The 17,230-nt window shown below is 36.7% G+C and overlaps 1 protein-coding gene across 2 annotated transcripts in view; it reads right to left on the bottom strand.

Moving 5' to 3' along the window:
• Window positions 1–17,230, bottom strand: part of TAOK3 (TAO kinase 3) — a 142,952-nt gene that overhangs the window by 21,209 nt on the left and 104,513 nt on the right. For both annotated transcript variants that reach the window (XM_079762499.1, XM_079762500.1), the window contains 3 exons: window positions 11,252–11,386; window positions 3,050–3,286; window positions 1,286–1,414 (listed from right to left, as the gene is read on the bottom strand). In XM_079762499.1, coding sequence (XP_079618625.1) covers window positions 1,286–1,414; window positions 3,050–3,286; window positions 11,252–11,386 — 501 coding nt within the window. The remainder of the gene's footprint in view (window positions 1–1,285; window positions 1,415–3,049; window positions 3,287–11,251; window positions 11,387–17,230) is intronic.

Raw genomic sequence — 17,230 nt, 5'->3', positions numbered from 1 at the left:
GTTTAAAAAAGAAATGGAGAGGAACATTGCTAAGTCTCTTGCTGTTACCTTAGAATCTGAGCTCAAATGAATTATTTCATATACTAGAACAATGCCCCATGTTGAATTTTATTAAACCTTAATACACTAGTAGTTGACAAATAAGAAATCCTAAGTCTCAGGAGAAGGAAAATCTATGGAACTCAAGGCAATTTACCTGTAAGTACTGGTAAAAGGAGAACTGAAGAAATTTGAGCTTTCAGGCCCTCTTAAGCCACACTAGTGGTCTTCAACCAAACATTCAAGAATTAATCATTCACTTATCAAATATTCACATGTACCAGACACAGGGATACAAAAAAACACAAACAACATGGGCAAAAAAACATCTACAGCAACAATTACTACTACAAAACAGTCATGGTCTCTACCTATATCACTTACTGGCCAATAGGCCAGTAGGGAAAGTACCTCAAAGAATCACTAAAAAAAAAAAAAAAAAAAAAAAAGAATGTATAATTGAAAGCTAGTGTCATGAAACCAGAGGCACCTGCCCTGGTCAAGGCAGTCAGGAAAGGCTTCCCTGAGGAAGTGATATTTAAGTTAAGGTACTAATAAATGACCCTAAATCTTATAAGGAAGAGGAGTAGAAATAAACAGCAGAATTACAGTCAGGGAGGGATTGAGGGTGAGGCATATGGAGAGCATCCTGATGGAAGAAACACTATGAGCAAAGCCCTTGGGGAAGGGCAGAGTTTAATACACTTGAGGAACCAAAAGGTGACTGTTGTGGCAGGAGCAGTGAAGAGTTGGGGGTCGGGTAAGCAGATGGGGAGAACACTGGTGTGAAGTGAGATTGGAGGGGAGGCTGGTAGTAGACCACGTAGGGACTTCTAGTATTTTGATCTATATTAATAGTAATAAGAAGCCAGTAAATATTAAAACCATGAAATGATATGACTGGATTTATGGTTTGAAAAGATCACTCTGAAGTGTGGAGAAGCAAGCAAGAATGGTTTAGAGTTAGAACAAATGGTTCTTGAAGTGTGGTGCCTGGACCCCCAGTATCAGCATCACTTGGTAACTTGTTAGAAATGCATATTTCAAATTCCACTCCAGACCCATTGAATCAGAAAATCTACGGGTGGATTAGTAATCTGTTTTAAAAACCATTTCAGATGATTCTACTGTAAAGTTTGAGAATCAATGGGTTAGACTACATATTGATCACAATGTATGATGAATCAATTTTAAATTCCAACCATTCTAATGGCAAATTGGTGACTACAAATATTGGTATTCTTACCTCTTTTATTTTTTCCTTACAAATCTTATACTGCTTCTTCTGACTTTCTAAGAAAGTTGTCAAATCTTTCTTCTGCTGGGCCAAGATCTGTTGCTGGAACTTCTTCTCATCTGCTGCAGCTACCTTTGCCTGCAAAAATACCAAATATGATCTTGGATGACTTGTTCTTCACACAGAATTTAGCCATATATATTCTCTAATGCATTGAAAGAATCCAAACATGCTGAATAATGTAATTTTTGAACAAATTATTAATTAAAACAAAATACGGAAATGCCTATTCTGATTTCCCTGTATCTTCAACAAACATTTTATGGGAAAAAATATGAAGGAAAAACATAAACACATACACGAAAATAATGGGATGAAAGGTAAACTAACAATGATTATAATAAATTTTTTTTCATATTGTTGATAGCTGAAGGGTTATATTATAAAGATGAATAAACATAACTGCCAGTTTTATTCCAAGAATCTAACTTTAATTGATTAATTATTGCAACTACCAGACTTCACATCTAGTGTACTAAGCAAAGCTGATGACATGTGATTTCTTAGGTACCTGTCAGAATTCACAACAGTTAGACACTAGGACATTTGGGGGCTCCTTAGTGGATTGAATGCTGACCAAATAAAAGATAACCCAATAAATATTGGTTCCTGAGAGTGACCAAATCTAAGTTTTAGGGAACCATTCAATGAGGCACTTAGGTAGATAAGGTGCTTAAGAATCATGCTTCATGGTTCTTTTTTATATATTTTATCTAATGTTTAGCATCCATGAACAACCATTCTTCCATTATGAACAATCCTCCCCACATATTTACCAAGTCCAATTCCCAAGAAAGAATCTGACTGGTTTATTTAATCAACATCCATGAGACCTTCTCATGGATGGATAGCTGTTGGGGGAATGCTTCTTCTATAATTCTGATGTTTCCTTTCATGTGGAGAGAGAGAGAGTCTTATTACTAAAACACCCCTGGCATCCTGTCACTTCATCCCCACGGAACACATGTTCACCCTGCTTTTCCACACTTTGTAAATCTTATGGGAGGTGGCAGGGAAGGTGACTTGTTTAGTACTACTAGGGCCTGGGTAGGCAGGCCTGGCTAATTTTGTTTAGTAGGATTAGGCCCATTTTTCTTCAGATATAAAACACTTTTCCCACCTAACATTTACCAGCAATAAAGGTGATAATTTTGATTATCTGCCTTACCCACTCCTCTGTTTTGAAAATTAGTTTAGAATCAGGATGGGGAAGATAAAATGTTCTCTAGAATACTCAAACAATAGCCAGACTAATTACTTGCTGCAATTAGTCAGGTGCCCATCCTGAGTCCAATCAGCTATAGGCAAGGATTATCACCAGCAAAAGGGACTATTTGTAGAGGAGTTTTCCTTTGAAGAGGACTGTGGGTGTGGCAGGCACCATCCAAGTTTCCATAGGTTAGAAGCATCTTGTGTGTGTGTGTGTGTGTGTGTGTGTGTGTGTGTGTGTGTGTGTGTTAATTTTATCCATGCCCATAGCAAAGGATTGATGCTCAGAATATATTTGAATAGACAAGAATGTGGTATGCCCCTTTAGTTACTATATTAACTTTTAATGATAATTTTAAGTAGCCCCATAAAACCATCCCCACTCCCTCACCAAAGCAATACTGTTCCTTTATCACCAAAAATCACACCCCTCTTGTCTCCTGCTAACTGGCTGGAACAGGCTTGGCATGACCATGGTACGAAAGCATGCGTGCACATACTGACCTCCTTTTCTATGATAGCCACTTGCTTCTTGGCCAGCTTCTCCAGCTCGATGGACGAGTTGTTGGCATGCGTCTCCACCTCCTTCTGTAGCTTGAGGCGGTGCTCGTCCATCTCAGCCTTCAGCTTGTTCTCCAGGGCGATCAGCTGCTTCTGGTGCTGGCGCCGCATCCGCTTATATCCTGACATCTGTTCCCGCAACTCGTTCTCCTGCTCATGCTCATGGATCTGCCGTGTAACCTGATTAGGGTTGGGGAACAGAACTCAGGTAACCAGGTTCACGAAAGGCAAACTTTCAGGCAAAGGAGAAGAACCCTCTGGCATAGTTTTACTTATGTACTATTTCCTGAACACTTACCTGTACCAGGCACTGTGCTGGATGCTCTTTATATACTTTATCTATAATCCTAAAAACCATCTCACTCACTCATTCATTTTATTCATCTATGAGGTTGACTGGCGTTACTACCCCGAGTTTATCGACGAAAAAAAATTGAGACTTGCGGGGAATTTTTTTATTCATTTGGCCAAAATAGATTTTCATGTTTTTAATATATCATTATATACAAGAGGTGGGCAGAAGTAGGTTTACAGTTGTGGGTAACATTCTTTTGCATTAATAAAGCTGTTGTAATAATCATAAGCTGCATGTCTTTTTCTATACAAACAACTGTAAACCTACTTTTGCCTGCCTCTGTATATGCTCAAGGTCACGTAGCTAATAAGGAGTGGAGTTGGGATTCAGACCCATTTCTGTCTGATTCCAGAGTAATGCTATTTCCACTATACCAGGGCTTCTCAACCTTGGCACTGCTGACATTGAACTGGATAGTTCTTTGTTGTAGGGGCTGTCCTGTGCATTGTAGGATGTTTGGCAGCCTCTCTGACCTACCCACTGGAGTCCAGCAGCACCTCCCAAGTCAAGACAATTAAAAAATGTCTCCAGACATTGCCAAATGTCTCCTGGCCAGAGTGGGGGTGGGGGTGGGGGCATCACAATCCCTCTGACTGAGAACCACTGCACCATATCATACTGCTGGGTTGTTTGTTAAGAATAATGTCTCTAACAATCATAGGAATCTTGAATATCCTTTAAAAAATAGAACAATACTGATTTCCTATTCTTAATATTAATCAAGAGAAAGAGAACGAACTCTTTCCCTTAAATCTTCAGAAGAGATGCTAACTAATTACAATACATCTACTTGCTGTCCTAAAGAAGAAAATGACATTTCTGTGATTTCTGGACGGCCACTATTCTCATTAGTTTTTCCTTAACCCATTCACAAGTGAATGGCCAAACTGAACATTGCAAATGTGAATGTTGATATCTTGTTTCTATCTATTTAACCTATTCTGATTTTTCAGTCCTTCCTTCAATTTATCACCCCTTGTTATTTTCCTGTCAGATTCTCTGTCACTTTCTTCTCTTGTATTTATTTTAGAAAAAAAATTATAACTTTAGTTTTGTTTTTCACTAAGCAATTTAGTCATTCCTATGTACTATTAGCCACTTCTCCTCAATCTAAACTTCAAACAAGTTTTACTGGAAATTTTCATGCTGCTATTACTTCTGTCTACTATTTTCAGTTTATGGGTCAAAGTGTATTTTATACAAAGAACAGTCTGTTTCTCTACTCTTTTTAGAAGGTGTCCCTGCATATTAGACTGAGTCCTCACTATCGAGAGTGCTTGTAACTGGATAGTATTATCAAAGTACACATTAAACATTTGCCGAACTTTGAAACCTTTCCAGCTGAAACTAACACTGTTTCATATTCATTTCTTTTTTCAAAAGGACAATCCTCTCTAAAGTATGAGGAATAAGAGCAGACAATATTTCAAGACCAAAAAAGGGATATCATCACCAAAGAGGCACCTAACGCTCTAAAGATTATTAATAATCTTTTTTTGTTATCACGATTATGTATTTTCTAATGGGCTTATTTCATGATAAAAAAGAAAAAAATAGTTTGAAATATATGTGTATATTGTACTTCATGTTTGTGCCTTCCTGAAGTTCAACTGTGGGGATTAAAAACAATTCCAATCAACAGAAAGGATACCATTTAGTCCTTTCTGAGCTCACTTGTTTTTCAGACAAATATGGCAATAAAATGTCTGTTTAAAGGTAATGAGTTTCAGAGATGATTTATCTGTGTACTTTTTTTTCTTATTTTAGTATTCCTTCTTTAATCAGGCATGGCACACTCTAAAGCTATTGAAACTTGACAGCAGAATGTTATAGACTGGTTTGTGGTCAATAAAATAAAATATGGCCATTTCCCTAAACCAGATGGCCTAAAGATAAAACAGAAATGACTTGTGTCAAGAACATTTTTCTATCCTAATTGGTGGGTGAGTCCCTGTGAAAAGGGTGGTCCTACTGCAAACCATATCATACTATTATGTGGCAGAAACAAATTACATGTAAAGCTCAACATGCTAGCATTGTACAGCATTAAATTCCAGGAGAGACACTTTGCTTTTAAATGCTTCCCATAATTTGAAAAATCTCCTTCTTAAATTCCTACCATCACCTTCCATTTGTACAACTAACTTTCTGAGTTACAAAGTCATTGTCTTTTTAGACACAGATAGTGATAGTGTTATACTGTAAATAAAAGTATAACCAGATGTTTCATTTGTAAAGTCTAACATAAAATTTATTTTTTAAAATGTTACCTATAGTTATGTATGCCTGTGCATTTTTTTACCACTTTATTTTTTTTTATTTAATTCTAATTATTGTTGAAAGCATTACATATGTCCCCTTTCCCCCCATTGTCCTCTCCCAGCCTGCCCCCGCCCTCCAATGCCTGTGCATTTTAGGTTTAAACCTCAGGTCTTATGAATAAACTATTTTGTCAATAAAATAATAAAGCTCATAATTTTTATTATACCTTATGCTTTAAGATGTGTTTCTCATGTAATTTACCTCTTTAATTTTTATGAAGCCTGGAATTTGAACTAAGATCCTATGGCTCTGAAATTGCCTGAGGAAATTCATATCACCAAAGAAGAAATGAAAGAAACTTTCAGTTATGAAGTAATGAAGGGAATCAATACCCCAAACAATCAAAGCTGAAGGGAGTGGTAAATCCAAGTAACAAACTGAATAAGTCTGAAAATGAGAGGAGGTTATAGAAGTGTAGGGACTGCAGTTTTCACAATCCTGAACTCAAAAATGTGATCAACTAAAAGTGAACAGTTTCATCTTGCACACCCAGTAGGTTGTTTGGAGGCAAATCTCATTCCATCCCTTACTATGTAACTGACCTTGGGCAAATTACTTAAGTTTTTCAGTTTTCATATGTAAAGAGGAACCACCCCTACGATGAGATCACTGATAGATAACACTGTGTCTAGCAAGGTAGCTGCTGGTTCCCTTCCTTCTCCTGCCAGCCTCTGAGTAATCTGTCTCTTTTTCCCTCCACTTAAGTATTCCTGGTCATGGGGACATAGGTCAGAAGTGGGTCAAAGAGAAAGGGCAAGTTGAACAATAAAACTGTACTTGTATCCAGGTTGTGGATTATAAGATAAGGATGTACAATTTCTGAACTGTTAACTATTCATATACCTGGAATAATATGTAAAAAAATAAAAAAACCATAAAGGAAGACTGAACGTTTTTCACAAACTTTTTACAGCCATTCCATTCTACCTGGTTTAATTCCAGCAAAACATGGATTTACAACACACCACATCACCCGAAGTGTATTATATGCCTACCAAGTACAGAACATTGCACTAGAGGGCTAATAAGCAACTTACTGAACACGAAAGAGGAGCGTGGTGGCTGATAATGTTACCCTCTTAAGAGATCAAAACCAACTTATAGGATTAATTATATGTAAGAATCAAAATAATGCTTATGATAAAACTGGCTACCAACAGAACTTAGAACAAATAAAATTTATAGCCAATTTTTAAAAAGATTATAGTGAGTGCATTTTGGCATTAGAATGTTGACATTCCACTCTTTAGAATACCTAGGGGGAAAATGTTTTATGTTCATGTGAAAAGTAACAGGCAATTCTGACTTATGCAGAAAAACTGACAAGAAGAACTTTGAAATGCACACTTATAAATCCAAATTCTGATGTGGGAGCAGGGCTGAAAGAAACTTCATTCATTCATTTGTCCATTCATTCATTCAACACATGTTTATTGAGAGACTTTGGTCATGTGAGAGACTTTGGTCATGTGAGATAGGCATACAGTTTGGGCAATACAAGAAAAATGATCTTAGTGAGATTAAGAAGCCAACAAAAAGGAAAGGGCAGATATGCAATATTTTGCTAAGCATCCTCTGATACACTATCCAGGAAGAGAACACCTTTTCAAGCATTTAGAAACAGAACAGTGGGGCTCAGGAGAAGTGAAACAGTAGCATTTATTGCTGAGGCTCTAATACTTTTATGCTTGTCTGTCAAACTCATTCAGGTACACAATTTCACAATTAGCTTAATAATCAGGCTGCATTTTTAAAATATCCAAATGAAGACTCCATTTTTATATGAGTTTCTCTACTTAATCTGTAAAACCAATGTCAAATAATCTATATTTGCTTAGATAGAACAATAACCACTTTCTCCTACATGCTTTCCTGGAGCTTAGAAACTAAGAGTTGCATGTTCTTTTCCCTAGTGTGTATTCTAATATAAATTCACCTTTGTGGTAGCATTCCAGTGAGAATTCCTTCATGAGACCAAAAGCTGAATTGTCTGATAGCTATGGTCTTGGTGCTCTTTATATTAACATCTACTATGGGAATAGCCAATGACCCAGGGCATTAGGAAATTTTAAGAAAAAAATGACATCAGATGTAATATCAGCTGAAAACACTCTCATGGGTCATTAATCTAATTAAAGTATTAGGATCTTCATTCACCAACAATAAAAACTCAAAAGGCATGTCTCAAAGGCCCAAGAAGTCAGTAATTTTGAAGAACTATATAAACAATTCCCTTTTCCAGATAACGAATCAGCCAGATAGGAACTTTCTTACAGAAGAAGAAAGGATAAAATTTAAAAGATTCCATGAAATGCCCTTACTTTTCCTAATTTTTAAAAAATAAGTTCAATAATCTTTCCCTGAAATGATTATTATTACATATATAGCTCTAAAGTTTCCTTAAGTTTCCTCTGGTATCAAGGTTTGCAGTCCTTGTTTTTCCTTCGTTAGAAATGCAATTGTGCAGGGTGTGCAATAAAATAAAAATCTCAGTTTTAAGGTGTCAAATTAATAAAAAGCATCCAGCAGTAAAAGCCTATACTCCATGGGCTTTATATGTCTGCCAATGACCCCATTCAAAAGCACAATATAGAAAGAAATGCTCAGGGGAAAAGCACAGAGCGAGGATTCTTTTAGGTATGTAGAAGAGATAGGCCGATAACACAAATTTGAGGAACCATAATTTTTTTTTTCAATTTGCAAGTCTGTTTAAAACATTTACATATCACTTATTTATTTGGTAATTGAAAAACTCATTTCTAAATTTCTCTCTTTTGCTGCTCTCTTTTGGATCACTCTGTGGCTTATTACCACTTCTACTAGAAGATTGTAAAGAAAGAGTAAAACCAAAATCAATCAATATACTATTGCTACCAATTATGAGACATGAAGAGAGGGTTCAACAATGTTTTGATTGTTTATTATACCAGACCTTCATTTCCCTATGATATTTCTCTTACTTTTATGTCACTTAAGTAATTTTAGTCCTTTTTCATTTGGGTTGGGATCCATGAAAAATGGATAAGATTCATAATATATTTTTAAAGATTAGTCTTCTTTTTGATATTCCAGTGTCCTAATTTATATATTCCTATTGAAATTAGCCTTTAAAATAATATAATGGGTAGTAGAACTGAAGTACTTGGTAATATACATTAAAATATCCATGCCAATAGTTAGACTGTCCAAAATGGGACGTGGATTCATACCACATCATACCACTTTTCCCTTCCATTAATTTTTTTCTCTCTCTCTAAAAACTACTAGATACAAATACCGCTAAACTCTGATAAACTCCCATCAATCCCACTGTGATTCCCAAAACATTACATTTGAAGAGGGTTTTCCACCAAAAAACCCCCACGTTACTTTGTGGTTACAGCAACAGCCTCTTAGCTACTCTTTTTAACTTAATATAGGGGCAGGGGCCTTTTAGCAAATCAAAAGTCCCCCAGAGAGACAGATGCCAGCTGTCCTCAGGAGGGGCACTATGAAGCCTGTAGAAGTCAGAGGGGTTCCTGAGGACTTTGCCCACAGCCCTGAGGTGGCCTAGTAGGGAAGCAGCTTTCATTTTCCACAGAGAGGGAGACTGTGATGGCTGATATGTACACAGAGCAGCCCCGGGTGAGCTCACAAATACAAGCGTGAGATCCTTCTGGCATGGCAGTAGTAGTATCTTACTCACTAGGAGGTAGGAGAGGTCATGAATATATGATGTGGGAATGAGGGTGTGGCAAGTGAGAAGAGAAGAGCAGAGAACCTGCCCTCGAGAGGGGAAATCCACTTGGTATAATGTCTGCTTCACATTCAAAACCTGCCTATGGTGCTCTGATTCTCAGTGGTTGTTCATCTTTTTCCTCTCATTTCAACATGAACAGGTCTGAATAAAGGTTACAAGTCTCACAAGAGTCGGTGGTAAGTAGTAACATTCCATAAATACTGTATTTCTTCTTTTGTCAGATATCATGGCATGGAGATATTTATTATTTAATATTTCATGCTTTATTTAGACTCAGAAGCATGTTTTTAAGGTGCTTAACAATCACTAGCAAATACATAGTGGACATTTTAAGACCTCCATTACACAGTATAGCATTCATTTAAAATGAAAAATTGTTCATTAAAGAGATTACAAAGAACTTCTATACAAAGAAACTTAAAGACAGGCTTATATTATTTATAAGGAGTCTACATTAAATGCTTGCTTTTAAACAGCAGCAGGCATAGCAATATGTGGGTGCTTTAACTCCCATTTTCCTTATATTTGGGTTTTTAAAGATTATAATCCATTATTCATTCCAAAGATAATCGAAGCCTCTTAAAAGACTTGAGAAATAAAAAGGAAATCAGGTTTAAAAAATAGGACAAGAAAAATAATCATTTCTGGGTCGGCCTTGGATGATGTCATCATAGGTTCTAAATGTAATAGCCAGGCAGTGTACACTAACTCTTCCTGCACATGTAACCTCTAACATCAATTTGGGCAAAACAACTAATATTTCAATAATTTTTTGGCTGAGGAGTGAGATTCAGAAGCAAAAGATTAAAGAGAGTTTAGAGTGCCAAGGATGAAACGATCTGAGTGTGTGTGTGTGTGTGTGTGTGTGTGTGTGTGTGTGTGTGTGTGAGCGCGCACGCGCACGCGCTGGGGACCAAGGGGAGGAGGCATGAAAACTAACTCTTCCAGCACACACCCCTTTTGCTACTACAAGGGCATCCAGCAATCACATTTGCAATAGTAAAAATGCTGAAGGATCCTACAGTATTTTTTCTTCCACAACCATCCCTATCCTCTCCTACAAAGCCCTTCTTGCTTTATTGGTGCCAGGAAATTCTTCAGGGGTTAAATGGGGAAGTGCAGCCACTACCATTGTTGCAATAAATAAATGAATGAACCAGAACGAACCAGCAATCCATCCCTAGGAAGCAAGTTATCTTATTTTCTACAATTATACACAGTAGCCGGCAACCATATATTTAAAAAAATTGTGTTTTATCTTTTGATACCTGTGTATACATTATAGATATACATGAATCTATATAAAAAGAAGCTTAGTGCCCTGCATACACATACATCAAATCCCTCTAAAATATTTTTTTAGCATTATTATTTTACTGAAAAGACAAACAGCTTTTAAAAAATTAGATATAATAGCAACTTCATCTTAAAGGCCTTTTATTTTGCACATACAACATATATAAATACACACACACACACACACACACACACACACAAAGGTTTCCCCCCCCACCCACCCCCCATGCCGTAGACAATGCTAAAATATCTGAGATCAGGTTGCTATGCCAACAGATTTTTTCTAAAATGAATAAAATTATTAGGAGGGAGAAAACATTCTTGACTCCTTTCCTCCCATCCATGAAGCCGAGAGAGGCTCAGGGAGGGCGAGAGGCTGCCAGATGGGGAGGAGGGGAAGGAAGGGAAGGTGAGTAGAGGGGTGTTTGCTTACCAAAGATGCTGATTTGATCGTGGCAAAGCGCTCTCTGTTCCGGTAGTGGAGGGCCTGGCTCTGAACTGACTGGGTAGGCCGTGGCTCAGGCCTGGGATCGCCGTGGCCCGCCTCATCCCTTATGAATACATGATCCTGCAGAAATGGATAAAAACAAGGAGAAAGTCCAGCTGTGCTCTTTCCTCGCCGGCTGCCTCTCTCTCACCCCTCTTTCTGCACAAGCACTGCTGTTTGAAATGCATAGTTTAGCTCTCTGCTAGTCCCCGCAGCTCCCACGGTACAAAATGAATAAGCAACACATTGCAGCCTTCAGTTAGGAATGTCAGCTGATCGCTAGTGGGATGCCTTCTGAATCCCTGGCAGGCTTTTTCTTTACCTCCAGAATCACATATATGCAAAAGAAAAAAAGAATAGAAAAAACAATGCAATGTACAGACTCCTTAGAACAGTTTGTTTAAAACGCTGTAACCAAATAATTCCTTTAAAAATGTCATGTCCATGTCTAGCAAGGAGGATGCTGGTTGCTTTTAACATAAAAGCGAGCCTCCGCCTCATTCCCTTGAAAGATCTGCTTTCTCAATTTAATTTTATTTGCGCTCTGTTCGGTAGGATCATCGTTCTGCCTAGAACCAGTGTAGGCTTGTGCTGAACTGCCTCTCTATCTTGTGCTGAGAAGATTCGGCAGTCACTGAGGGATCCTGCTTTCCAGTCATGATCGTACACAGTTCTAGCACCTTCTCTTTACAGCTTCTGAAAGGATTTTTTTTTTTTTTAGATTTAAAGAGACAGGCATACAATTTTAACCAAATGATACTTTCACAAATTCTTCCTCAACTCAGTCTCGGTATGCTCACCAGTGTGAGAGAACCTGGAATTTAATGCCCTTGACTGATTTAATCAAGCCCATGCTTCTTGATAGGCAAAGGTGATTAGTCTTATTGTAACACCCAGTGAAAAATAACACTCCCTGGAAGGATAGCAATGGATGTTTCTTAAATGCAACTGAGATGACTTTTAAAGGGGAAAATGCTTTCAAAGGGTGATGTGTCTCGCTATAAAAGATGGAGTGGTCAGTCAGTAAGTAGGTCTAACCCTGCAGAAAAGAAGATACTATAATAATTAATAGCTCAAAAACATGTACAACCATGGGGGATTTTTAAATAGTCCATGTTCAGGACAGTGAAGGAGAAATTAATTCTCTTATTTCCCTAGGGGTTTAGGAGAAACCATTTGTGAAAATTCAGTTTTGCATTTTGCCCATGACTACTTGAAATTTTTTAATAATTGCCCTTTCCTTCATTAGCAAAATTAAAGGTCTAGAAAATATAAAATTGTATTATATACTCTAAAATGTTGGTAAGTCAAAACACATATATTCCTTGAGGAATATTAAATTTTACATCCAGGTTTTTATGTAAAAGCCAAGAGCCAAGATTAAATTTATCATTGGGTTGCTTTTCTTTATCCTTTTATAAATTTAGAATGCTTCAGAATGTTGGGATGGTAGCTCCCATTATATCTATATTTAGATATTTTTTTTTCAATTTACTGTATTGTGGTCTATTTAAGAAATAATAATTAAGGGACCCTAAATGCCATCGAGGGCACATATATCAAATTTAAGGGATGTTCTACTATAGTACTGTGCCATAAGATAGCCACTAGCCACATGGATATTTAAATTAAGTTAAAATGTAAAATTCAGTTCTTAAGTCACATCAGCTATGTTTCAGGGAGACACTAATTATGGCTACCATATTGAATGGTGCAGATATCATTTCCATCACTGCAAAAAGTTCTGTTAGTGCTGAAGATTAAAAATGCACTTAACCCATATTTTTCAATTTTGTAAAATAAATAGGTCAGTTAAAATTTTTTTCTAAATATATTTTTATTGATTTTTTTACAGAGAGGAAGGGAGAGGGATAGAGAGTTAGAAACATCGATGAGAGAGAGAAACATCTATCAGCTGCCTCTTGCACACCCCTACTGGGGATGTGCCCGCAACCAAGGTACATGCCCTTGACCGAAATCGAACCTGGGACCCCTCAGTCCACAGGCTGACGCTCTATCCACTGAGACAAACCAGTTAGGGCTCAATGTTATTTTCTGGGAAATCTAAATTCTTATTTCACAGGGAAAAGAAAGATTAGGTGTCTGACTGAAATTTAGGTTCTAGAGAGAAAGGCCACCATTTATGCTGCTGAATATTCATTAACAAATTACATTTACCTCCAAAATTGATCTTTCTTAATATTGCAGTACCAGAAAAGCAAGAAGCTTCTTTTTTTTTTTTTTCAGCAAAAGCATGTATTAAACCATTTATTGGAAACTGGTTAAAAATTAAGGCACTCCAAATGTTATGGTTTCTTGAGGTTATAATTTTTGGTTGCTTTTAGAACTATTTCAGAGAAAAGCATGTGGACTGGGGTGGCCTTTCAGACGCCCTGGTGAAGCAAGAAGCTTTTAAATACCAGCAACCAGAAGAGATAGACTAGGTAGAGGCCTGAGGAGTTATAGTTTTTGGTGAGGATTAGTTAGGTAACATTAAGTGCATCGACTGAGATCTCAAGTGTTGTAGCAGCCATTGTTTCAAATTGTTATGACTTGATTTACAATGATAACCAGTGACACTAGAATCCACACTCCTCACATAACAGAATAAAACAAATTTATGTGTAAATATGTATAATTTTAATATTATTTCTTTAATTTCTATCATATAAAAATGAACACTTTTGAATTAGGATCCTGCTTATCAAATTAAAAGTCACATTCTATCAGCTAAGTTTTTTAAAAAATATATATTTTATTGATTTTTTACAGAGAGGAAGAGAGAGGGATAGAGAGTTAGAAACATCGATCAACTGCCTCTCGCACACCCCCTACTGAGGATGTGCCTGCAACCAAGGTACATGCCCTTGACCGGAATCGAACCTGGGACCCTTGAGTTCGCAGGCCAACGCTCTATCCACTGAGCCAAACCGGTTTCGGCTCAGCTAAGTTTTTAAACTCAAGGATCTTGGAATACACTGGACCAAGTTAAAACTCAAAATCATAGTGATTTTGGTTGACATATAGTTAATTAACCCAGTAAGGTCTATTTTTATAATAATGCTATTTTAGAAGTTAGTCTGAACAATAGGTACAAAATTTTAATATACTTTAAATATAATGCTGTTTCTTTACTTAATACGCTTATTTATTTATTTATTTTTACAAAAAAGAGTGTTTAGTTTTCCATAGCAGTTTCATAACAGATCACCAACATTAAGGTATGCATGAGAACACAAAGTGGAGCAAATGAGTAGGTATCCATTTCAAATACATAGGAAAGTGAATTTTAAAAGTCAATTCCTTTGCGTAAAACAAGTTCAAAACTCTGAAGACAACTTAAATAATGAAGCCATTAAAATGGGGAAATGTGACTTGAGAAGCAAGTATGAGCAAATTAAACTATCAACTTCACCAGGATATACTGTCTGTTGGTTATTGTCCCTTTAAGTAGCAACCAGTCCCTTTGAAAATGACTATACTTGGCTCCCAGAATTTCTGAATTAAACACATTTTAAGACTAATAGTGGAAAAGGTCAGTTTGCTATTTTATGCAGTTAGGCACTTATGAAGATTATTTACAAATGATGGGAGGGCCATCTTCTTTGATGTTGAAGAATGACTTTAGAATATGAAGGACAATTATCATGTTCTACTTTATCAAGACAAAATAGCCCTGGCTGGTGTGGCTCAGTTGGTTGGAGCATTGTCCCATACACCGAAAGGTTGCAGGTTCGATTCCCGGTCAGGGCACATTCCTAGATTGTGGGTTTGCGGTAAGGGAGGAAACCGATCAATGCTTCTCTCTCTCTAAAATAATAAGAATTAAAAAAACATATCCTCGGGTGATTTTAATTGTTTCCAAAACAATTAAAATTATTGCTTAAAAAAGAAATATCTTGGTTATAATTTGTCTTTAAAACATTATCATCCAGGAACAAACAAACTAGCTTTTTGAAATACCAATATGATCTGGGACCAGTTTTAAGTAAATCTATGTTATCTTGGTAAATTTATAACATTCTTTCATCATAAGAAATAAAACTTCTTCAGATTAAAAAACAAGCTGGTGTAATATCTGTTCCAAATCTTTAGTCAAAAGAATTGAACTTTTATACAACATAGTGAAGTATGTGGAACATGAGGCATACAGTTTTTGCTATTACACCCTGGACAAGGGGCTTTACTTTTAGTTAGAAGTTTTTCCCTAAGTGTCTGAATAGTTATGCTTCTAAAATGAAGATTTATGGTGTAGCCCCTTGTTTAGAGCTTAACTTGAAATTAATTCTAGAAATCACTCCTATCAACTCTAAGTTTTGGGTATGCCTTTATCACACTACTCAACACATTTACTTATTTATGCAAGAAATTGTGGGATTTTTGAAGGCAAAGTAAATGTGGTTTGAAAAATCTCAGTCACTCTAGCACCTAGCATATTGCTTGATAACTAGTAGGCATTCAGTAAATGTTTGCTGAATAAATAAGCTCAAAAATATAGGTCTGAGATGTTAGAAAAGTGGCATTTTCTCTTATATTATTTAATAAAATTCAAATCTGTATTTCACAAAAACCTGTCACTCTATACTCCAATAAAGTTGTAAAATAGTCACACACACACACACACACCTTTACATGGGGGAAAGAGGGGAACCTAAAAATGGCTTTTATCTGGTGACAAGAAACCTTTCTATAGATTCCAACACTTTTCATGCTGTGGAAAAAGGATCAGCAAACCCACCATCTCTTTTGTTTTGTTCATTTCAAAATTATTTCCTAGGCAGGTGTAACTGTCAAAACCTGGGGATAGAGGAAGGGGAGAAGATGGGAAAGGTTACCTTAAGCTGGAAGGATAGCCATTAGGAAGAAAAATGACTAGCAGAACACTGAGGATACAGATGTTACTATAGTGAGGTGGTTTGCAGAGTGATCTGTTTAAGAAACATTACCTTCATATGTTAATTTACTTTTACTTTGCCAAATGTGAGTTGAAGAGTCAAAGAACCTGCCCTACTCTTCAGCAAAAATAATAGGAAAGGCCACTGAAGCAAGGGAAAATTAAACTAGAACATCCTATTCCCTCAAGGACATTTTTTTTTTTCTTCCACAAAATTGGTCAGAGCTGTTCTTTTTTTAAAGAAGGGAAAAAACTGACTCATAAGAAGGGCCAAGTAAAGCTTCAGGAGTTAGGATAGAATGATTTTTAGAAATAATTGCTGAAAGGGGGCCATGATGACTAGAGTTCTTTAGGGATATCTAAAATAACAAATAAATGCAGAAAAACTTTTAATATATGAAAGTGTAATGAGCTATATGAATAGAAGGCAGCAGCAGGCAAAGATAACTCATTTTAGACTTTATCAAAATAAAGTATACCTTTTAGCTGACAAATTAAGAAAACAGACTTGGTTGCTCTCTCTATTCCCACTTAAAATAGTGGCTTAGACTTTGCTGCTTAGGATGGTATTAAAATCTGTTTGCTACTGCTATATTCCCAATGATTTTAAGGAGTAGAGTGGAGGCTCAGGAGCAAGTTAGGTGACACCCCAAAACTAATCTGGATGAAAAGTTTGCACTATAACCACTTGTGAATAATCAAGAATTGGGGTGCAGAGTTGTGTCCTATAAAAGTTCACAAAACATTTATTGAGTGCTTACTATGTGACAGACACTGCTGGGCAGTAGGTGATGAGAGAGGTCCTTGAGGAACTGCCAGTCTGGAGAAATGGTGATATTCTTTTTTTCTTTTTTTTAAATATACATTTTATTGATTTCTTACAGAGAGGAAGGGAGAGTTAGAAACATTGATGAGAGAGAAACATCAATCAGCTGCCTCTTGCACACCCCCTACTGGGGATGTGCCCGAAACCAAGGTACATGCCCTTGACGGGAATCATACCTAGGACCCTTGAGTCCACAGGCTGACGC

This window comes from Cnephaeus nilssonii (assembly GCF_951640355.1).
Source record: "Cnephaeus nilssonii genome assembly, chromosome: 22".
NCBI classification, from domain to species: domain Eukaryota; kingdom Metazoa; phylum Chordata; class Mammalia; order Chiroptera; family Vespertilionidae; genus Cnephaeus; species Cnephaeus nilssonii.
This window is presented reverse-complemented; position numbering and strand designations above follow the sequence as displayed.